General features: G+C 34.6%; 2 protein-coding genes across 4 annotated transcripts in view; both read left to right on the top strand.

Annotated features, from left to right (window-relative positions):
• Window positions 1-16659, top strand: part of tbcela (tubulin folding cofactor E-like a) — a 16760-nt gene extending 101 nt beyond the window's left edge. Inside the window, exons 1-9 of the mRNA XM_056473656.1 lie at window positions 1-452; window positions 2171-2359; window positions 5057-5229; window positions 5361-5500; window positions 7151-7332; window positions 8059-8315; window positions 9471-9597; window positions 10930-11046; window positions 13443-16659. The exon at window positions 1-452 is cut by the window's left edge and continues 101 nt beyond it. Of these exons, the coding sequence (XP_056329631.1) occupies window positions 2328-2359; window positions 5057-5229; window positions 5361-5500; window positions 7151-7332; window positions 8059-8315; window positions 9471-9597; window positions 10930-11046; window positions 13443-13761 (1347 nt within the window). The 5' untranslated portion in view covers window positions 1-452; window positions 2171-2327 and the 3' untranslated portion in view covers window positions 13762-16659. The remainder of the gene's footprint in view (window positions 453-2170; window positions 2360-5056; window positions 5230-5360; window positions 5501-7150; window positions 7333-8058; window positions 8316-9470; window positions 9598-10929; window positions 11047-13442) is intronic.
• A 5625-nt stretch (window positions 16660-22284) lies between these two features.
• The window catches only part of usp2a (ubiquitin specific peptidase 2a), a 31502-nt gene continuing 30217 nt past the window's right edge, over window positions 22285-23569 (top strand). For 2 of the 3 annotated variants that reach the window (XM_056473380.1, XM_056473382.1), the window contains exons 1-2: window positions 22285-22369; window positions 22784-22871. The gene's annotated coding sequence lies outside the window, so the exon portion shown is untranslated. Of the gene's footprint in view, window positions 22370-22783; window positions 22876-23569 lie in introns of all 3 variants that reach the window. The other variant, XM_056473381.1, reaches the window with a different exon arrangement.

The raw sequence follows: 23569 nt of genomic DNA on the forward strand, positions 1-23569 counted from the left end.
TTGAACTTTGCACTGCAGTGACATGCGAAACTTAACGCATGACCCTGCGTTTCCGGTCTGACGCATTCGCGTGCGTATGAATGGAAGTCTATGGAAGGAAAAGTCAAGTGTGACCGCACCTTAAAGCATAAACACATAGCTAATGAATTTTGTATAATTCACCTTGTTTTGTTTTATAAAATAACACTGAAACGCCTGTTGTTCTCTGCTTCGCCGGCGAGAGCGCAAGAGTATTTGGCACAGCGGTCCAATCACGAGCACCCAGCTGGAGTGACGTCACTTCCGTGACAATAGGGTCAGCGTGACAGATTTATCAACAATAACAAGAGCGACACGGAGCAGCGGCGACAGACAGTGCGAGACTTGTAGAGAAATGACGTGGTTAAATTGACGGCCAGGAGTTTGTGTGAATAACGCCGTCGCGAGTCTCACGGAGGAGCTGCTCATTCAATGTAAGGCAATTTACGATCATGGAGGGATGTTTTCGGACAGGCTAGACAAGTATACGCTGAAATAAAACCATTCAAAGGTGCTGACCTAAATGAATACGGTCTTTCAACGGGTACTCGTTTGTTTTGGTGACTGCTGCTGTTGTCATCTTGGTTGTGTGTGTCCTCATGCAGCAGCTGATTCATTTGACCCTGATATAACGTTAGTCTAGTGTTCAATATAAATGACCCGTGAGCTCTTTAAAAAAATCTCTGATGAAGGTCGCAACATCTAAATAAATAAGAATTAAAGGTCGCAACACATTTGTCACGTTATCGTCGCGGTGTTGTCACGTGATGGTTTGAAAATGTATTGATGTAGGCATTTGTTGATGTATTTACAATGAATATACTGAGACAAATACTGAGTTTTTTATATATATATTGTACTGATAATATTACATATTACCATTGCAGGGCTGACGTATATTATCAGTAACTCAAATAACCATAGTTTGCTTCCTTATGGATATTATGAGAGAAATCACTTCAATAGTCGTTGAGTCTTTTTTTATCAAGAAAACTCGTGAGCATGTAAAAGTAGAATATTTTGTTTTCATTAATTAATAATTTGATATTATATTAATATATAAAATTTTGAAAGCATGTATTGCATAGTCAAGACAAGAGAATGCATTAGTTGAACTTTGATTAATAAAAACTATACAAATATTAAATCCAAAATCAAACAAAAAGTGCTTAGGGGTAGATTAAATAATGTGTCGGTGCTCTTTGGGTAAGGGATTCATCAGAATAAACAGCAAAAGTCAGTCCAAGGCACTCAAAAATGTGGGAAACTATCTTTAAAAGATTTTAACATTTTAGAGTGCCTTGGACTGACTTTTGCTGTTTATTCTGATGAATCCCTGAATGAATCTAATGAATGAAGTATTGTTCATAATTAGTTCATGTTATTAACTACCATTATAACTACCATAATAAATTATAATGTGTATTGTATGTAATGTGTATAATGTATAATGTGTGTATAATATATAATGTGTGTTGTAGTTATAATGATGTAATATACATTAACTACCATTAATTAATAAAACCTGATTGTAAAGTGTGACAAATAATCCATAAAAAAAAACTATAAGATTATATGTGATTCAAATAAACAAATTATCCACAACTAACACTTTCCAAATAATATTTTAGACCCTTTTACATTGTATAATTGTCCTTGCACAAGAATAATCGCTTTCGGTGGTCGGTTTCATATAAAAGTTTGAAAATATTGTACATCTAGTACTATTTATCTACATGGTTTTCTTTGCCTGTTTTAAACATTTAACCTGCTGTAAAATGGGAGTAAAGTACTTGTAAACACCACCGCTCTTCTTGTAAGTTGACACTCAGAACGCAAGACTTTAATAAAACTGCTTCGGGCTATGTGTTGTCTTGCCAGCTATTTTGTTTGACAAGTCATCTAAGGTCCTTTTTATGGTAGCATTCACAATTGTCTAAAGCGTGTTTACATGGTGTTGGTCTCTTTATCACATATTTCCTTAAGAGCCTGTGAAACAGCTCTGAGTACAGCAAGGTTTTCATATGCATTGAGTGTGTTGACTTAAACAGAAACTGGCTTTTTTTTGTTGTTGAGGCAGGTTAGTGTATTTACAGCTTAGGTTGAATCAGTTGTGTGTCCTTCTTGCTGACCCGGTGTCTTCTTTCTACAGACTGCTGTTATCTCTGAAAAGTGTTGTGAAGACGAAGAGCAGGTCCCGGTCTCTTTACTGGTGTGCAGAGACGTTTTTCCATCGAACCTTGACACTCAATGGACCAATAAGGTTGTGCAGTAAAAGTAAAGTTTATTGTTTTATGACAAAGTTGTGAATGTGGACCTGTGAAGCCAAATCGCAGAGCAGGTAAAATCCCTCAAAATGCATTTTTTTTTTCTCTTATTTTGAGATGTTAATTGCAGAAATGTGTTCTAAAGATCGGTATATTCTTTTATTTAAAATTGAAGTCACACTCTATAAGCTTGTGGTTTGGAATTAGCTGGGAGCATGACTTATTTAGTCAACAGATGGTTAAATCTAGGCCAGCTCTGTTTAAAAATGGACCTTGTAGCGCAGAGGGTTGTGACAAACACATTTACAAAAAAAAAATGCAAAAACTGGTGCAGAATTGGACTAAACAGTTGGTTGTTTGTGATATATTTGAATTCACAGAGATGCCAGCCAGGGATAGAGTTGAAGTCAGACTTAATAGCCCTCTGAATAATCTTTGCCATGATAACAGTAAATAATATTTTTCTAGATATTTTTCAAGACACTTCTATACAGCTTAAAGTGACATTTAAAGGCTTAACTAGGTTAATTAGGTTAACTAGGCAGGTTAGGGTAATTAGGCAAGTTATTGTATAATTATGGTTTGTTCTGTAAACTATCGAAACAAAATATAGCTTAAAGGGGCTAATCATTTTGACCTTAAATTTTTTTTTTAATTTAAAACCGTTTTTATTCTAGCTAAAATAAAACAAATAAGACTTTCTCCAGAAGACAAAATATTATCAGACATACTGTGAAAATGTCTTTGCTCTGTTAAATATCATTTGGGAAATATTTTTTAAAAAGAAAAAATTCAAAGGGGGGCTAATAATTCTGACTTCAACTGTATTTAAGGTGCCCATAACGTATTTGTGCTGTCAGATCTTACTAAGAAATGCAACTAGAATAAAGCCGTAATTACAAAAATAAATCTAAAAACAGTTGCTACCCACATCTGGCTACTTTACTAATGTCATATATTTGATAGATTTATGAGCCAAGCCTAAATAACAAGCTCAAAGATGCTTAAAATAAGTGCACATGGCAACACTTCAGTGGCTTTATTAAGCACAGAACAAATAAAACTAATTCAAAATGTTACTAATAATTTTTACTAATATTTAAAGAAAGAGAATTTTTCACTACTGAAAATTGTCACTTTAACAATCATTTATGCTGTATACCTAAGACATTTGGTCTGGGATATTTAGAAAAGTAATCATTTGATGACATGTAAAAATGTAAATAAAAAATAAATCATTCAAATTCAAATTATAATATTATATAATAATATTTAATATAATAATATATATAATTTGTGGTTATATCTAATAATCATAGTGCAGCTCCTAAGTACAAAAAATTGTCATTTTAACTATTGTCAGAAAAACATTTATTATCATTTAAAATGTATAGCAGAACGACCACTTGTTTTGTATATTAATAAGAACAAATCAGAAATAATAATTATGTTATTCAATATTTAAATATGAGTTTAAATGCTGTCGCTGAAAGGTGCTAATTATTATTAATTATTTAAGTATTATTTCATTCATGTTTTAACATTTGCCATTTAAAACATTTAAGAAGACATTTTAAGTGTGTTTAATAGGGATGCTCCGATCGATCGGCCGATAATCACATTTGATGACTTGATCGGTACTCTCTATTCTGACCGATCTTATGAACCGATCGCAGGTGTTAGTTTATGAGTTTACAAGCAGAGGAAGATGCATGTGCACACCTGGGTTATACATACAGCAGCTACAACACATGAGGAGGTAAATGATGCGTGGAGGCGTAAGCGATCGCTGCTCACGCGCCACAGCAGCTAAAATATATACAGATGTGGTGTGACCTCTGTTTATACAGTTTATTGGCGAGACTCACGTGTGTGATGGTCTCTTTGTTGCAACCATTGTATATCTTGTGTTTTGAGCTGCTGTGACTCAAACAGAGCAATCAGCCCCATCGTGTGCCCAATCGTATGACCTCTCTCTGAAGCTCCACGAGTCTCCCATATATGATCTATTATTTTCTGTAAAGTTGCTTCTGTCCACGTTAAAAGGTTTTAGGAGACATGTTTAAGATTATATGCAATAATAATAATGTATAGGATTATATGCAGCATCCTTAGTTTTTTTTTTATCTTAGGTAAGGAGAGATCTCAACTTAAATATCCTACTTAGAGGGAAGATGTGCTTTATGCAATGGCAAAGTTACTTAAAGCTTGAAGCATCAGAATCGGTACTCACTATCGGCCGATGACCATGATGATAAGTTGTACTCGGTATCTGGTGCAAAACCCTGATGGAAGCATCCCTAGTGTTTAATATCCTTGCTGTACATATAAAATCATTAGGTTACATTTAGTCAATTAGCAGACGCTTTTGTCCGAAGCCCTAACAAATAAGGAGGTATTCTGTCACTCAACATGAGACTCAACACATAAGAAATGCTACTCATTCAAAGGCACTGTTAGAGTTTAGAGAATAAGAGCTAGAGTAATGAGTGCCAGGGGCTTTTCATCTGCATAAAAGGAGTAAGAGAAACCATGTGATTGGATGATGGTTCCTAGTGATGTAAATAGAAAATAGAAGGGGACTTGAGAATAGATGCCTGAGCCACTATTTTAATTATGAATAGTTATAAAAGAAAACAATTTGGTGAAATAATGTTGTGTAAAATCATCAAAACAGAAAATGATGTCCCCCACAGACCCTTTACAATTTCTTACTGGGGGAAAAGCGTTATATAATTGACTAAAACTTTTCGTAAACCATGTATGGACAGCTGCATAAAGTGCGTGTTGTGGGAGAGCGCAATGGACTCTTCGGAGATAGAAGGCCGCACTTTTATGCAGGCGATCAGTGAGAAGTACAGTCCGGAGAACTTTCCTTGCCGTCGGGGTCCAGGGTTGGGGGTCGTGGTTGTGCCATCTGGACCACAGGGATCACCGATGAAAGGTGAGGCTTGGGTTCATTATAAACTAGCGATTTACTGTTAGGCTCCTAGGTGATGGAAGTGTTTGTTCTGGCATCTGTACCCTGTTGCCATGTTTCACGGCTCATTGCTCATATGGTCATTGTGTCTTCAGACCGCCTGAACCTCCCCAGCGTGCTGGTCTTGAACGGCTGTGGAATCAGTCATGCAGGAGACCAGGGGGAAATCGCTGCCTTCTGTGCTCATGTAGTAGAACTTGATCTGTCCCACAACAAGCTCCAAGACTGGCACGAGGTGAGAAGATCTGTTCGTCTGAGGAAACCACCGTCTGTTGGCAGATTTATTTAACCCATTTTATAGTGATGCAGGTTAAGTGAGCATTTTGTCATTATTCTCATTCATAACGAATCATTAATCAGAATTGTTTTATAAATCAGCAATGAAAGGAGCAGAGGTTGATAATCTCCAAACAATACAGAAAAAGCACTATAAAATAGTGCATATGACTCATGTGCTGCATCGCAATGTGTGAGAAACTAGCATCACTTTTTATTATTACATTAAAATGCAGCAGGCACTTTTATCTAAAGCTTATAAACAAATTAAACTGATAAAAGGGTAAGTGCTGTGACAAGTACCAGTTTGTCTAACACAGTATAGATAGTTTTTTTTTTAATTAACATATTAAACACAATGTAAAATACACAAATGAATAAATAACTAATTTAGAATAGAAATATAAAACATTCATTCATTCATTTTCTTTTTGGCTTAGTCCCTTTATTAATCAGGGGTCACCACAGCGGAATGTACCGCCAACTTATCCAGCACACGTTTTACACAGCGGATGCCCTTACAGCTGCAACCCATCTTTGGGAAACATCCAAACGCACCCATTCTCACACACATACACTACGGACAACTTAGCCTACCCAATTCACCTGTACCGCATGTCTTCGGACTGTGGGGGAAACCGGAGCACCCGGAGGAAACCCACGCGAATGCAGGGAGAGCATGCAAACTCCACACAGAAACACCAGCTGACCCAGTCGAGGCTCGAACCAGAGACCTTCTTGCTGTGAGGCGACAGCACTACCTACTGTGCCACTGTGTCGCCAAATATAAAACACTAGTACATTATTGTATTAAGTAATACAGTATAAATTTTACTTAAAGACATAGTTCCCCCAAATTGAAAATTACTCCATAATTTCTTCTGCCTCATGTAATTTTAAACCTTCATAAGTTTTTTGTTGAGTTTCTATTTGCTTGGACAATTACGTGAAAAATATTCAGTGGGTCCCAGCAACCAGCATTTTCAAAACATCCTTATTTGTAAAAAAATCTTATTTTTGGATGAACTTCTCTACTTATCAGTCTGATTTTGCTTATTGTGCATGTGTGAGTCTGCATGTGTCTGCTGCAAGTTTTATTAGTTTAGGAAACATGATAGTGTACTAAATTTGTGTATGCCATTGAAGCTGTTATATTAAGAATTATTGTGTTGTCAGAACTGACAACTGCCGCTAAGGTTTATGTGCAGGGTGATCTGCATCTCTCTGGGCAATTGGTGTCTGTTTGTGAGGTTCTTTCAGCACATTATTTTTAAATATTGAATATACATTAATATCAGTATATAAAAAAAAATGGTGTGTTCTCCACCAGGTTTGATCCTTCAGAAGCCATTCAGATATGTTTATTTGGTACCTAGTAAACATATCTGAATTGTTGTTTTGCTGCTTAATATTTGTGCATGAAATTGAGTTTTCTTTTATAAATAAATAAAAAAATAACTAAAAAAACAGACAAGCAGTGAATGTAGGTAGACTGAATAGCAGTGTGTGTTGTGTGTTTATATGTTTTAATATATTTAAATTAAAATGATATAATTATTATAATAATATGAAATAATATAATATAATTTTTTTTTTAAATCTGTACCAGATCAGCAAGATTGTTTCCAACGTCCCGAACCTGGAGTTCTTGAACCTCAGCTCTAATCAGCTGAGTGATGCAGCCTTGGATCCGGACTGTGCTAAGGCCTTTTCTAGCATCCGCAGATTCGTTCTTAACAATACCCAAGTGTCCTGGGACACAGTGCATACTTTCACGCAAGAGATGCCCGAGTAAGTAACTCCTGCAATTTTTGCATTTCTTTTGCATTTTTGCTTTTTTCCTTGCAAAAATGCGAAGTTAACATGTAAATGGTATATAATTTTAGATTTATGTTTTTTTCTCTTGTCACATACAGCAGTGTTTCCCAACCCTGTTCCTGAAGGCACACCAACAGACCACATTTTCAACCTCTCCCTAATCAAACACAACTGAATCATCTTATCATAACATCAGAAGAGACTCCAAAACCTGAAGTTAATGGGTCAGATAAGGGAGACATCCAAAATATGTACTGTTGGTGTGCCTCCAGGAACAGGGTTGGGAAACACTGACATACAGAGTATTATAATGGCTGTTTACATGAATACCTAGGATGAAAATATCACAATATTCATGTTGACCCCCTAAAATGTAGCATTGATGTATAAATCACACTGGTAGTCATTTTATAATTTAAATCGAAATGCGTATGCACATAAAACGAAATGTTTAGCATTATACACATAATATTTCATTCACATAGCAATAAATGTGTTCAAATTTATATTATTCAGAACAGAAAAGGGACAGAAAAAATGTAAGTATAAAAGAAGCTGAAATTTACGGTGAGATTTTTTATAAACAACATTCATCATAAATATTAGGTTAATTATTTTTTATTTTAAAGCAAAAGTGAAACTAGCAGCATGTGGGAAATGCACAGCTCATTTCAGATGGTTTACATGTGTTATATCCAGGCTAGAGGAGCTGTTTCTGTGCCTTAATGAGTACACCACTGTGACCCTGGCCGCCATGCCCTGCCCCACACTGCGTCTGCTCCACATCACAGATAACAACCTCCACGAGTGGAATGAAGTACGGAAGATTGGCTCTATGTTCCCTGCACTGGACACGCTGGTCATGGCCAACAACAACCTGAACAGCATTCAGGAGTCAGGAGAAATCCTTCACCGCCTTTTTCCCAATCTTCGAAGCATCAATCTGCATAACTCAGGTATCATTGTGTTGTTGATAGAGTCTGTGAAAAAGTCTAAAGTCGTAAGAATACATGGATTTTTATTTGTATGCTAAGCTATGGTTTTTTATGTTTTGTATATTTTGTTTAACAGTAACAATCTATGAGCGTTTCAAACATTCTTGTTTTTGCACTAAATAGTTTATCCACAAAGTGTCAACACTGAACCAGGCCTTTGTTTCACAGTTGGAAAAGAACAACATCATACATCTGAAGATGGCATATACAGTAGATGTACTTTAAAGGGCTGTGTATTTACTGTGCATGTATGTAAAAAAAAAAACACCTGTACTTTTGGTTATAATAATATAATAATTATCATTATGTGTCAGTTTTTAATTTAGCGTTATGCTATTTTAGAGCAATGTAGTTACATAAATTCTATAAATAGATATACAGTTGAAGTCAGAATTATTAGCCCCCTGTTTATCTTTTCCCCAATTTCTGTTTAACGGAGAGAAGATTTTTTCAACACATTTCTAAACATAATAGTTTTATTAACTCATTTCTAATAACTGATTTATTTTATCTTTCCCATGATGACAGTAAATAATATTTTACTAGATATTTTTCAAGACACTTCTATACAGCTTAAAGTGATATTTAAAGGCTTAACTAGGTTAATTAGGTTAACTAGGCAGGTTAGGGTAATTAGTCAAGTAGACTATCGAAAAAAAATAGCTTAAAGGGGCTAATAATTTTGATCTTAAAATGTGTATTAAAAAATTAAAAACTGCTTTTATTCTAGCCAAAATAAAACAAATGAGACTTTATCCAGAAAAAAAAAATATTATCAGACATACTGTGAAAATTTCCTTACTCTGTTAAACATAATTTGGGAAATATTAAATAAAGAAAAAAAAAAAGGGGGGGGGGGGGCTAATAATTATGACTTTAACTGTGTATATGTATATATATATTTGATTACACTATTTTAAGTTACATTGTTACTGCATTTAAGTATTAATTTATATTAATGAACTACCTGTATTTAATGTATGGGTAGGAGGAAGGTTAAGTTTAGCACAAGTTGCATGTAATTATTCATAATTAATTCTTATTACTATAGTTATTACATGGAGAATGTTTTAAATGATAGTGTTACCTTTTTTTCTGATCTTTTATGTGAGTAAGGACTTAATCGATGGGAGGACATTGAGAACCTAACCTTTCTGCCTAAGCTGGAAGAGGTGAGGTTGCAAGGCATTCCTCTACTGCAGACTTACACAAGCACGGAGCGGCGCAGTCTAATGATAGCCCAGTAAGTATGATGTATCTGACAGGGGAAATTCTGTCATCACTTTGACCCTGCTTCCAATTTATGATTACATGCATTTTCAGATCTGAGATGCAGCACTGTTTCTATTTGGTATCAGCATGCACTGAAATGTATCTTTGCATTTATATTTCATCAAAACTTTTCCTCTTTTTTTGTCATGCAATATCATCGTTATGTGACTTACTAGCGAGTCAGAAAGTTAACGAAAAGGTGTTTAGTTAAATTCATGCAGTGAAGTATGAATATTGTTTTGATGCAGCTTTTTTATTTAAAAAAAACCCCATAACAATCACATGTCGAGTCAGCAGGAGTTATTTTTGAGTCTTTACTTAAATCCAAATATCTAAAAATCTTAAATCAAGAATCGTTTGCTAGACTAGCAAAAAATACAGGTATGTGCCAAAAATTTTGAATAACAAGGGAAAGTCCATTCATTTATTATGAGGGAACAGAGACCACAAAATGCACACAAGCTGAAAGCTGATATCAAAGCAATCTGGGCTGCCATAACACTTCAACTGTATCAGAGGCTGATTGCCTCCATGCCACACTTTGATGCTGTAATTAGTGCAAAACGAGGCCCAACAAAGTACTGAGGACAGTACATTAACACACTTTTCAGAAGGCCAACATATATTTAAGATTCTTTTTTTTAATGGTCACATGAAATATTCAAATTTTGTAAAATACTGGATTTGGTTTTTTCATCTTTAATCCATAATCATTAAAATTGAAACAAATGAAGGCTTGAAATATTTGACTTTGTGTGTAGTGAACTAATATAACACACAAGTTTCACTTTTTGAAACAAATGATTGAAATAAATGTGCTTTCCCTCTATATTCTAATTGTTTGGCGCATACCTGTACTGTCTTGTTTTAAAAGATTCAGTCATTTAAAGATTATTTTGCCTACCCTATTGACAAATTATTTTGCTGGTTTTAAGGTAAAACTCACTTAATTTTGGCATATTATTTCTTAAAACAAGACAGTAGTTTTGCTAGGCTAGAAAATGCTTCTTAATTTAAGATTTGTTTTTAGAATATTTGAACTGGAAACGAAACAAAAAAATCATACACTAGGAAAGTAATCAGATTAAATCAATTTCAAAACCCTCTGGAAGTGGTTGAAACTGGACAAGCTTTAAAACATTTTAGATGCTGTTTATACGTATAGATTGTCATACAGGTTTGGAATGACATGATTATTAAGTAAATAAAGACAGAGTTTTCACTTTGGGCTGAACTATCTTTTTAACCACATTAGAAACTGATAGTAAAGTTGTTGAAATGTTGATGATCTCATTGTCCACAGGCTGCCATCAGTGACCAGTCTGAATGGGAGTGTGGTGACGGATGGTGAGAGAGAGGATGCTGAGAGATTCTTTATCCGCTATCACTTGGATCATTCTGAAGAAGAACTGCCTCACAGGTACATTTAGTGTAGACAACCTAGATTGTCTGCTAATTAAAAAAAAATCTTTAAATGAAGTCTAACATCTTCTCACAGGAATGCAATGTGTGGCCAGAATACTTCGTTTCAATGTGATAGTATGTTATCACGTAGTTGTTAAAATCAGACAGTGCAGTTTTATTTTTAACTCCTGGCCAATGTACATCTCATGATAGACTTTAAAATTTTACCATGAGATCCAAATTACGCATTTTCTTGTGGTCAGTCCAGGTATTTTAACATATTCTGCATAAATGTGATCAGATTTGAAACAAAATCCTCATCCCACTTTCCTGAATTAGATTTAAATGGATTGTAATGCTATAAGTTACATTTCAACAGTGGAGCTAATTTATGTTTTACATCCATATTTGTCATTTTCATCAGTTTCATGTAGATTTAAACTTTAAAAATAAAATATCTAAAATAAATACAAATTAAGACATTAAAATGAAAAATCTAATTACAGTGAATGCATAAAATACATCTTATTTCAAACAGTTACAGAAAATAATGCTGACACCTAAATAAAACTAAGATAACAATGACCAGAGGGTAAAAAAATGAATCTAGAAGAAGACAGTTTATGCTAATGTCCAATATAGTACTGTTTATGACAATGCTGAGATTGCAACACAAACTTTTTTGTGACCACAAAGCACTGTGAATTCTCTTCTGAGTCACTTTGGAATTCCATGTGCAGAATTTGAAGCTTGAAGATCTTAAAGGGTTAGTTCACTCAAAAAAGAAAACTCTGTTACTAATTACTCAACTGTTTGTTATTCCACACCCCTGAGCCCTTCATTCATCTTTCGAATGCAAATTAAGATATTTTTGATGAAATCTGAGAGCTCCTTTATTCTCCCTAGATAGCAATGGTCCAGACTCACTCAAGGTTCAGAAAAATATCAAAAATTCAATTCAATCGGAGGATTATCAAGTTACAAGAATACATTTGTGCACAAACAGCAAAAATTACTTCATTCTACAGTTTCTTCTCCTTAGTGTCATTATAGAGCACACATTCTCGCTGTGTTCTTTATTCATATCTAGCAGCTGACCTCAAATGCTCCTTGTTTCAAACTGAGAAATTCACGATTGGTCATCCAAGGTGTTCAGGGTATACAGTATACAGGGTATACTGATCGTCACTACACAGTTCTCATGAATGCCTGCCTGTTATGTACTTGTGTTGTTTCCCCCCGTCTTTGTGTTTGTCCCAACATAGTAAATATTGTAAATAGTACTTTTGCTTACCTTCTTTTTCTATATTTTTGATTAATTCGTTGTTTTTGTTCACTTGGGAATTGTAAATAAAAGTCTCAGTTTTTGGTAAATCTGCTATGTTAGTCTTTTGCACTTGATTGACTGTATACAGAAATTTATTTTAATTGTGCTTTAAATGTCAAATCCCATTCCTCTAGATTAACATCAGGGGTTTGTAACATTTTAAGTACAATTAAAATAAATTTATATAGAGGAAGAGGTCTTCCGAGGATCCTAACTATCCTACTCTATCTATCTAAAAGTACTAGGGGTCGCACTTGCCCCTAACCTAATGAACTATACACAAGAGTAGTCCTATGTGTTGCAAAATCTATGTCACGTGACCTGCTTACCTGTTCGCTTAGTCCGAGCCTTGTAACAATGTAAATAAACGAAATTGAGAAATGGGACGGTATGATATGAATGGCGGACGGATAACATGAACACAAAGAAACTGCCAACAATTGAATACACAGTTAGACAAGGTTTTCTTATCACAACGCAATAACACCGCAGATGTTCAACGGAAACAAGAGGGACAAGAAGTACTGGTGAGTGGTCTGGCATGCTCTTTTATGCCGGGTGGTCTTGACGTGGATATGACGTCAGAGTGGCGTCACCGGGAAGGAAATGATTGACCAATGATCAGACCTGGGAAAAATTAAAGCAGACTCGGGGAAGAGAGAGAGAGAGAGAGAGAGAGAGAGAGAGAGAGAGAGAGAGAGAGGGAGAAAACACAAACAACACAAGTATCAATGGCCTATACTGACACTAGGGAGAAGAAACGATTGAACAATGTCATTAATTTTGTTTTGTATATGCCAAACATTTTCTCATAGTTTCATTAAAAACACATGGTCTGCTTTGAGGATGTTTTTGGTACCTTTCTGGACTATAAATGAGTCAGGGACCTTGCTCTATAGGGAGGATGTGGGAGCTCTCAGATTTCATCTAAAATTTTATCATTTCACAATTATGAGTAATCATTGATATAATTTTTCATTTTTTTGTGTGAACTGGCCATTTAAAAACTTGATTTATTAGTAGTGTTTTGACACTATTGGTTTAAAAGGCTGAATGAGGTTAAAGTTCTTGTATTTTCTTTGGAGATATCACTGTTTGGTGACCAAATATGGGAAACTGGCTCCTCTGGCTGAGATCGACCTGAGACCGCGTTGCCACGCCAAAGTAGAGGTGCGCTTTGAAGACAAAGTGGAGCAGGTGAGCATCCGTTTGGACCAGACCGTGGCTGAACTGAAGAAGCAGCTGAAGACTGTAGTACAGCTTCCTACCAACAACATGCGCCTTTACTACATAGACAAGGGCACTGCCTATGGCCCCGATGAGCTCAAATACAGTGCACGGGCCTTGCACTCCTACAGCATTCAAGATGGGGATGAGATCCTGGTAGTTCCAAAATCAAAATAACCAATTTTGTTTTTCCTCCACCACCAGGAACACAGAAAGCTACATTTAAATAACCAAATCCACTTTGGACTAGTGCTGTCTATGCTCCACAGAGTGAATGGGACTGTCTTTCAGGGAAAAAAAAAACATTTAAGGAGTTGCTGGAGCTTATGTCACGTATCACATAGGAACCACCATGACTTGTGTACACCTCTGGATTGTTGCCAGTAGTAAAGGTTTTATTTTTGACTTCATAAGCACCCCAGTGTTTTCAAAGGCCCGTTTCTTTAAGAGTAAAGCACAGTGGAAAGATGTGCGTTTTATTGTTCTTAAGACAATCACCCATAGCTGACAGAAAATGTTGCACTGCACTGATGTCTTAAAGAAGAAATGGTGGAAGCCCATTGCCTGCTGATGTGTGTCGTATGCTGTGTCAGCCATTTATTACATGCAAAAGACTCTCAGGCCTTATATTCTGTATAGGCAGTGCTAGCTTCACATGAAGAAAGATTCACAAAAGTTTTTAATATCCAGTTCATTTAAGACAGTTTTTTTTAAACTCTGGTGGTTCCAGAAGGAAAATATGAGCCGTGTGCATCTGCTGTGTAATTGTGATTTTCTTTGGTTTCTGTTCAATGTGTGTGTGTGTGTGTGTGTGTGTGTGTGTGTGTGTGTGTGTGTGTGTGTGTGTGTGTGTGTGTGTGTTTTCTTTTGTTTTAGATGTGGTCACTCAAACTCATACCTCCAAGTCAAAACACCAACTGCTTATTCCAATTTTACTTGTGTTTCCATATATTTTAGGGAGTTTGTTGATGTGTGGATGTGTGTTTTATCCTCAAAAAATGTTCTATTTAAGTGACAAAGACCCTGTTTCCACCTGGTATTAGCAAAAACGTTGAGATGCGTCTCCTGTGACTGTTTATTTATGGATTTTATCAAGTCCCATGTCTTTTGTTTTATCACTCTCTTCATAATGGAAGATAAACTAACCATGTTATTTGGCTTATGAGGGAGTCATTTCATTTAAGGTATAATCTGTGTGTTTTGGTACAACGCAGAGAAGTATGAATACCTTGTTTTCTCAAAACCATTAGCAAAATACTGGTCAATTTAAATGCCTTCAATTAAATGAAACATCAAAACATTTCACACCAATTTACAGCAGAGTTTAGTATTTTCCACCACTTGTTGATCTAATTGACAAACACAAATATTTTGGGTTGTTCACAATTGGCAGGCTTAGTTTAATGAAGATTTGGTGAGATTGCTGATTGTTTGCCGTTCTTTTAAAAATTTTTTATATTTTACATATAAACCTTGAGGTTATACAGTGGCTCAGTTGTTACCACTGTCGCCTCACAGCAAGAAGGTCGCTGGTTCGAGTCCCGGCTGGGTCAGTTGGCATTTCTGTGTGGAGGTTCCCCGTGTTGACGTTGGTTTCCTCCGGGTGCTCCGGTTATAGGACAATTGAATAAACTAAATTGGCTGTAGTGTATGTGTGTGAAATGAGGTTGTATAGATGTTTCCCAGTATTGGGTTGCAGCTGGAAGGGCAACCTCTGTGTAAAACATATGCTGGGTAAGTTGGCTGTTCATTCCGCTGTGGTGACCCCTGATAAATAAAGGCACTAAGCCGAAGGGAAATGAATGACTGAATGAAATTGGTCATAGTGTATGTGTGTGAATGAGTGTGTATGGATGTTTCCCAGTACTGGGTTGCAGCTGGAAGGGGATACGCTGTTTAAAACATATGCTGGATAAGTTGGTGGTTCATTCCGCTGTGGCGACCTCTGATCAATAAAGGGACTAAGCTGAAGGAAAATGAATGAATGAATACCAACCTTGGAGTGCATCTGACTGCAAATAACACTGAGGCAGTTAGACTAAAATAAATACTCAACAGCTCTGTCCAGACATCTAAACGAATCAAAAACAGGATATGATGTCACAAAAAGCAACAATATGTTCAATCATACCTGTTTATTTTGCTGTCATCGTACTTAGCAATTAGTTGTTAGCATTTAATAGTTAGCATCGTAGCAATTTTGGCCATTGCAGTTCAACCTCTAGGTGCTGTTTTGGCTTCTTTACACATTTTATAAGCTCTGCACAAGTTCAAAGCTGCTAAAAATGATCATATTTAGGTTTGATTTAAATAACGACTTTGTGAATGCTGAAGTGGAATAAATATGCTTTTTTTTTTTTTTTTTGGTTAGGACCAAATGAGCCAGGAGAACCAAAATACAAGTTTGAAAACATCCTAAATACCAGGTGAAAATAGGACAAAAGTCCACACTAAATATTAATATTATTAAAATTAATAGTGTATTTTGTAGATTTACTGATTGATTTCATTTTGTTAAAAGCAAAACAAATCAGTAGCAAGCTAGTAATGGTGTACGACTGTATCCAGCTAGTATAATATAACCAGGAAATTGGCTCCGGTATTAAATTAAAGCCATAGTTCACTCAAAAATGAAAATCCTTTCGTCATTCACTCATGTCATTCCAAACCTTTGTAACTTTCTTTTCTTTTATAGATTTAGCAACTATTGAGAAATATACTGAGTTTTCTTTTTTCGTCAGTACAATGGATGTCTGTAACCAAAACTGTTTGACTACCAACATTCTTCAAAATATCTTCTTTTGTGTCGTGCAGATAAACAGCTATACCAGTTTCGAGTGATATGAGGGTGAGTTAATATATCAGAATTGTAATTTCTGTGTGATCTATCACTTTTTGATACTGGAGCTTGAACATTTGTTGTAATGTGCAATTAACGACTGTTTCTTTATGGTGCAGAAGGGTGTAGGTTTATTTGACATAAACCAGCAAGTTATTTACTCATTCCCTCAAATCACTGCATGCACCATCTCATTTGCTTTTAAAAAAACAAACCAGTTTTTTGGATTTTATTCATATATATATATATATATATATATATATATATATATATATATATATATATATATATATATATATATATATATATATATATATATATATATATATATATATATATATATATACACATATATTAGCATGACTCGGAGGGTGGACTGAACATAAAAGCACTGAGATCCTTTCTACGTTACTGTCGCAAATGCTTAGGTTAGTAGATATTAGATTTCATATAATATACTGATATATCTATACGTGTATGAAAAGATGTGAGATTTCTGAAAGCGATACATTTCTCAGACATTAACATACTAATACATATACTGGTCAGAAAGATGTTACCATACCACACTGCATAGTTTCAGATTTATTTATTTTTCCTTTTTGTAATTTCACAATAGCAAAAATGGAAATGAGTAGATAGTCAGAGATATAATATAGTGGCTTATATGCATATAACCTGAACTGAAGTGAATAATAAACTGTTAGAATCAACTTTCATAGTTGTAGTTGTTAAGAACTATGGTTAAGATTATAAATGAAGGTTCTGCCATCCTCTATGCCTTTAACACTCCTTATGCCTTTACCTGCGACCCCTAATCAAACATTAAAGCAGAATGAAGCGCTGTTTTTTTTTTCCTTCACAGGATTCCCTTTTAGAGTATCAATATTTGATGTTTTGTGCCCACATAGGACATGCTACTGATATTAGTGTTTCACTTTTGGATAATTATTTTATGTTTTTTCTTCTATATGTATGCATTATTGATATTCAGATTTTATGAGCTTGAAGATAACGCCCCTTAAACTGTGACTAGTGGGTAAGAGGTGAGATAAAACGGATCAATTTGCTACTGAATACCATGTTTACCAAGTGAAATATACTGAAATTACCTTTTATTTCCATTTAAGACACTTTTTAATCTGTGCGTTTCATTCACAGTACACTTTATGTTTTTTATCGCTATATTATTGTACATTTCATATTTATTGTGTTCTCTTTACTGGGAAATTTAGTTTTGACTGAAGTTTCAAATTGTACGTGTCTCACTTTACATTATCTGTTGCAGCTATAATCTATGGTTTAAGTTCATTTGTAAAGGGTGCGTAAAAAGGCTGTTAAGCGCGAAGATGGATGAGAAGTCCAGAGAGTCATTAATCTAATGGATGCATTAGGCCTGTTAGTGTAATGAACACTTTACAGACTTCAAGTTGAGTTGCTCACGGTCACGCCACACCATTAGCGTGTTACAATTTGAAAATCAGATCTGACTGTTTTATACCATTGATTTGCCAGCGTATATCTGTGCACTGATGTATCTGTGCTTGAGAGCTGAATGGAGTGGCTCAAAGGATAAGAGGGAATAAACTTTTAATGACTGTCTTCACCGTGTTATTTTAAAATGATTTATATAATATTACAGATTTAGTTATTTTTTTTGTATATACGTTTTAGATTTTCAAATTATTTTTTTGCAAAGTTTATTATTATTAAATTTTATAAATCTTTTATTCATCATGATTTCTTTTAATTGTTAGTATTTTATCTTAAATCTGTTTTATTTTTTTGCAAAGTTTTAGTATTATTATTCTTTTAATTTATGCAACTTTTTATTATTATTTTTCTTTTTTTAAGTTCTCTTAGATGTTTGTATTTCATCCTAAATCTGTTTTATTTTTTTGTAAAGTTTTAGTATTATTATTATTTTTATTTATGCAACTTTTTATTATTATTATTTCTTTTTTTAAGTTCTTTTAGATGTTTGTATTTCATTTTAAATCTATTTTATTTTTTTGCAAAGTTTTACTATTATTATTTTTTATTTTATGCAGATTTTATTCATTATTATTTCTTTTTTAAGTTCTTTTAGATGTTAGTATTTAATGTTGACTCTATTTTATTTTTAAGTTTGAAGTTGGGTTTTTTCTGGTGTTTCATTATTATTTTTAATTTATTTAGGTTAGTAAAACACTTAGATTTACATTTATTCGTTTAGCAGATGCTTTATCGAAGCGACTTACAAAGGAGGATAAAAGAAGCTCTTCAAATCATCAGAGATTGCAGGTAAACTGCATGACAAGTTTAAGTTAAAAGTTAGGTTTTAGTAATTTAGGCTTTTTAGTAGCTTTGGAGTTGCTTTAACTCCACCTGCTTTGCTGTGGATTATTTTTTTCTAAATATATTTTTGTATGAATATTATTCCAAGGCAACATTGTTTTTTAATGCTTCCATTAACTTTTCTTCCCCAATTTATTTGTGGAGGCAACATTGCTGATTTGTCATAGCTATTTTATTCCCTAAATATATATATATATATATATATATATATATATATATATATATATATATATATATATATATATATATATATATATATATATATATATATATATATATATATATTAAAGTTATTTATAATTACTTTTGCCTAAATTATTTAATTAATAATAGAACAAACCCACTTTTAATATTGCGTTTTTCTCTAAATCAAGACATTTCTGTTTTAACAATAATTAAAATAATAATAATAGGAGTAATATAAAAAACACATTGAATTGCGCAGAAGAAATGTTTAGCTACATGCGGGTGAATAAAACTGTTTGTTTGTTAATTTGCATAACAAATATCGCTTTAATAACCCCATCAAGCACTACTACCACAGCAATACCAAAGAGTTTAGAATTCTATGCTCTTTGGCAATACTACTACTACTGATCTCAATAGTGTTTATTCCCGTCGCCAGGGCGACCGTGTGGGCGGCGACATCAGGATGACGTTCGGGAGCAAGACCGACCAATCAAATGAAAGAAAAGCTCACCGACGTCACCGTTAAAGTGAGCGACCGTTTTTCTTTGACTACAAGTCAAGAGCTTTGAATAATACGAGGACAGAAACAAGCAAAATGTCCCCGTTTGTATCGGATGTGCTGTTTTGAGCACCGGTGAACTGTCGTGTGTGCGCTGGAGGAGTTCAGAGGGGTCGTGTGGAGGGTTTCTCACGGTGGGCTCTGCTTGAAGGAGCGGGCAGTGAAGAGGAGGATGGTCTCACTCCGGTGAGTAATGCTCTGAATGCTCGCTCTGCACATTCTTACTTTGCCGTTCACATTCATTTACTCGCCAGATCTGGAAGCTTCCAGGCGATTCACTAATTAAATAATATTTTGTGTTTCGTTTAAATGTATAAAATACAGTATCCTAGTGTAGTTAATATCGTATTAGGTATTTATTGCAGCAGAGCCAATCCTGCAGTTTGACTATTCATATGAATACAAAGTCTTTTTATATAAATGAGATCTGTAAAGTGTTGTGCAGTCGTGTCAGTCAGGGGCAGACCCTTTCTTCTTTTTAAGCCATGTTAAATATGCACTTGATATTTATACGGTGTTTCTTTATGTAGTATTTGAAGTTTAGTGATGCAGCGCTGTTCACTGCAGACATCAGCGCGCACTCGGTCACGTGACCACAGCCCGTGTAACACATTTGTGTGTGTTTTAGTTATTTGTGTCACAAAACTTGTACCTAATTTGTGGTTTATAGAGACCTACATCTTAACCATGACGTTTGCAAATAATGCTGCTTCATTGTACGCCATTACCAGGATTTGTAAGCATATCAACTTTGTAAATTATTATTCTACAAAACTTTTTTTTTAAACACAGGACTGAACAAATATTAGATTATAAAGCAGTAAATATGCTGACCTTTACCATAAGTCTGGGGTATAATCTGTAAAATTTGTCAGCCAGGTTTAGGCATGGGACGATAACTGTTTTCAAGGTATACCGTGGTTTGGAAAAATCAAGATTTTAAAACCGTCAACATTTTCTGCTGTACCTTTCCTAAGGTATATGTAAGATTTTTTTATTTACTTTTTTGTTTTTTAGATCAACAGTATCTCCAGCTCAAAAATATATTCTTTTTAAATGTCTCGGTAAACAACAAACTTTTCCCCCTTTGAAACAATATATTTTACTTATTGAAAGATTTATAATATTTTGGAGCTGTAAACATGTCAGGCTAAATAATTCACATGAATCATTGACTTCTGCTGTCTTCATTAGTTTCAAAAACACGGATTTATTCACAATTTAAAACAGCATCTTTGGATATTTTTTCTGCTGAAGATACTGTTGTCCTAAAAAAAAAGTAAATAAAAAATCTTACACATACCTTAGGAACGGTATTACAGAAAATTTTACAAAACCTTGACTTTTCCAAACCGCGGTATACCTTGAAAACGGTTATCGTCACATGTCTATGCCTAACCAGGTTAAACTACACTAGTGGTGTTACAACTTGTTACATTACACACCTCAGTCTTAATAGAATATTATTTTCTATAAACAAGGTTATTTTCTATGTTAAAATTGAAATTGTTATTTAGTAATTTAATAATATGCAACTTGACATTATTATATTATCACTTTGCAAACCAAAAACAAGCTAAAACATAAGCAAAACACACCTTGAGAGTCCAAAAAAGAGCCAAAATTGATTTTTACTCTTAAGAAGTGAAGTGAAAATGTCCTAGGTGTGATTGCTGCCATTTTGTGCTGATGACAGCATTTGGAGCTTATGTAGAAATGTTAGGAAAAACAATTAGGCATTCTTCATATGATAAGAGATTTACAGTTTCTGAAGAATTAGATTTAAAAAATTTTGCTTACTGAATAAAAGAGTTTACATGGAGAGGGCAGGGTTTTTAACATATTCTTCATCCAGCCCCCTTCTGGGCAGCTGAAATGTTATGGCTTCACTTCTGAGTATATGTGCAGTGCATTTGGTGAATGATGAAGCCTGTTAGAAATTAGAATGCACTGAGAATGACCCTAAATATGTGAACTGTACATTTCTGAATTAATGAGTTGAGTTGAAATGAGTTAGCAAAATTAGTACTTGCTTGCTACAAAATATTGTTGTTATATATTGGTTAATAATTTTAAAATCAAGTCCAAAATTATTCATACTCTTGGCAAATCCTGACCAACAAGATTTTCTTGACTGGAATGGATGCAGGTTTCTCCCAAAAGATAAGACCATGTACAAATGGCATCATTGTGGGAAAAAAAATCAGCTTTTATTTTTATTTGAACGAAAACTTTAAATCAGAATTTATAGAATATATCATTTTTATTTATTTACCTACTTTTTTGTGCAAGCCCCGAGGTCTCATCCATTAAACTCAATTCTAGCTTTGTTCAAAGGCACAATCCCAAAAGTATATTTACCTTAAGGTAGCCTGAATGACAGTCTTGTTGTGTTACGTAAGCTATCAAACCCAATTATGTTTGTTTTGGTAGTATTACAGGAAGTCATGGGTGTGGGTGCTTACTTATAAGGTTACAATCTCCCTTAATTACTGAACTATTAAGCTCTCCCATCATTACTTTCACCCTCCCGTTTGTTTATTTTTTTAACCTGTAGGTTCACCACTTGCAGCTGTTTTATTGAAGACAAATTTTAGATGTTAAGCAATCATTAAAAAAAATAATCTGATGATAAAACCAGTCGTGCCCTTAAATAGTCCTAATGCAATTCCTTTAAGTACAAATTGGAATGCAGGAGTGTTGAATGACCCACCGAGGTCATAGGCAATTGCTATATTTACCAGCTCAGTAATATGATCTAGAGCATTCTGGATCACTGTGCTCATGCAATCCTTCCCCGTTCCTCTCACTCTGAGGCTACAGCTTCCAAAGCAACACGCTGCCCATGGAAAAAGCTACTGGTGAGCCTTTTCTCCAATTTACTCGCTCTTTTCTCCTACTTTAGGCTGTTTTGACTGGTATCCAAGGCTATGAGGTCTGTAGGGCAGAACGCATGACATTCTTAAGCCATCAGTTGTTATGTTCTCTATTGTCAAATGTTCAGCGTAACCAGGACCAGGACTGTAATGAAATCTGGCATTTAAACGGATGCCCAAGAATACTGAACATTAGTTAGCTTTGTTTTAAAATGTACTCTCATTTACTACTCTTTAATAATATCTGATTTAGCTGTATATATTGCTGTCTCTATTTGTTTTATATATTTTTTTCAATGCAGGTATTCCTTTTTAATTTTAGCTGTATATTATCCTTTTTATTTTCTTATAAATGTTGTATTTCTAAATTTCTAAATGTTTTTTTCTGTTGTTTTTCAGGTTTAAGCAGTGAACGGTGTTTGTGAGGTATAATGAACCACCATCTCTGTTTTTCCGTCCGTTAGACCCGAGAACGGCTCTACTTACAGTAGGTACCCCTGAAACTAACACCCACCTGCTAGCAAAGCGCAGTCTGCACACATGATACTGAGAGCCGTGGCACTTACAAACAACATACCGGGTTGCAGTTTGTCTCTGGACATTTTTAGGGTGTGTTAATCCAGTGGAGGTTATTAGGTTCATCTTTTGAAACTGCGGTTTTGTACGTATTATATTATATATTGTATTATATATGTGCAATTTTAGTTGCAGACTTTAATCCCCATGTTTTCAATTCACTGTCTTTTTTTCATAGAGCCACATGCCCTTATGTCAGACAAAATATGTGTTCCACATTCCTCATTCAGGTTTCTGTGTTCACTGTACATGAGAGAAATAACCTGGTGTCTTAAAACTGTAGTCTAATGTTGTCTTTTTCGAATAAATAAACATGCTAGACTTGGTTATAAACTTGTTTTTCCATTAGCTGCGGTTATAAAAGGTAGATTTTGAGTTTGGTTTGGCTGAAAGGCTTGAGAAGTGAGACTTGCCTCTGCGTTTTGGTCAGAAGGGTGTTGGTGGGGGGGGTAGAGGCGTCAGTTCGGCCACTGAGCTCTTATCTGCTCACATTTCAGAGTAAATATAGCTGTACCCAACACTTTGCCTCAAGTCTTCTGCATATTGTTTGTGTTGCTAACAAAAAGTTTATGAATCACTGAAGTATGTTTATTCTTTTTTTACTGGCAC

This window comes from Danio aesculapii, chromosome 15 (genome assembly GCF_903798145.1).
Source record: "Danio aesculapii chromosome 15, fDanAes4.1, whole genome shotgun sequence".
NCBI classification, from domain to species: domain Eukaryota; kingdom Metazoa; phylum Chordata; class Actinopteri; order Cypriniformes; family Danionidae; genus Danio; species Danio aesculapii.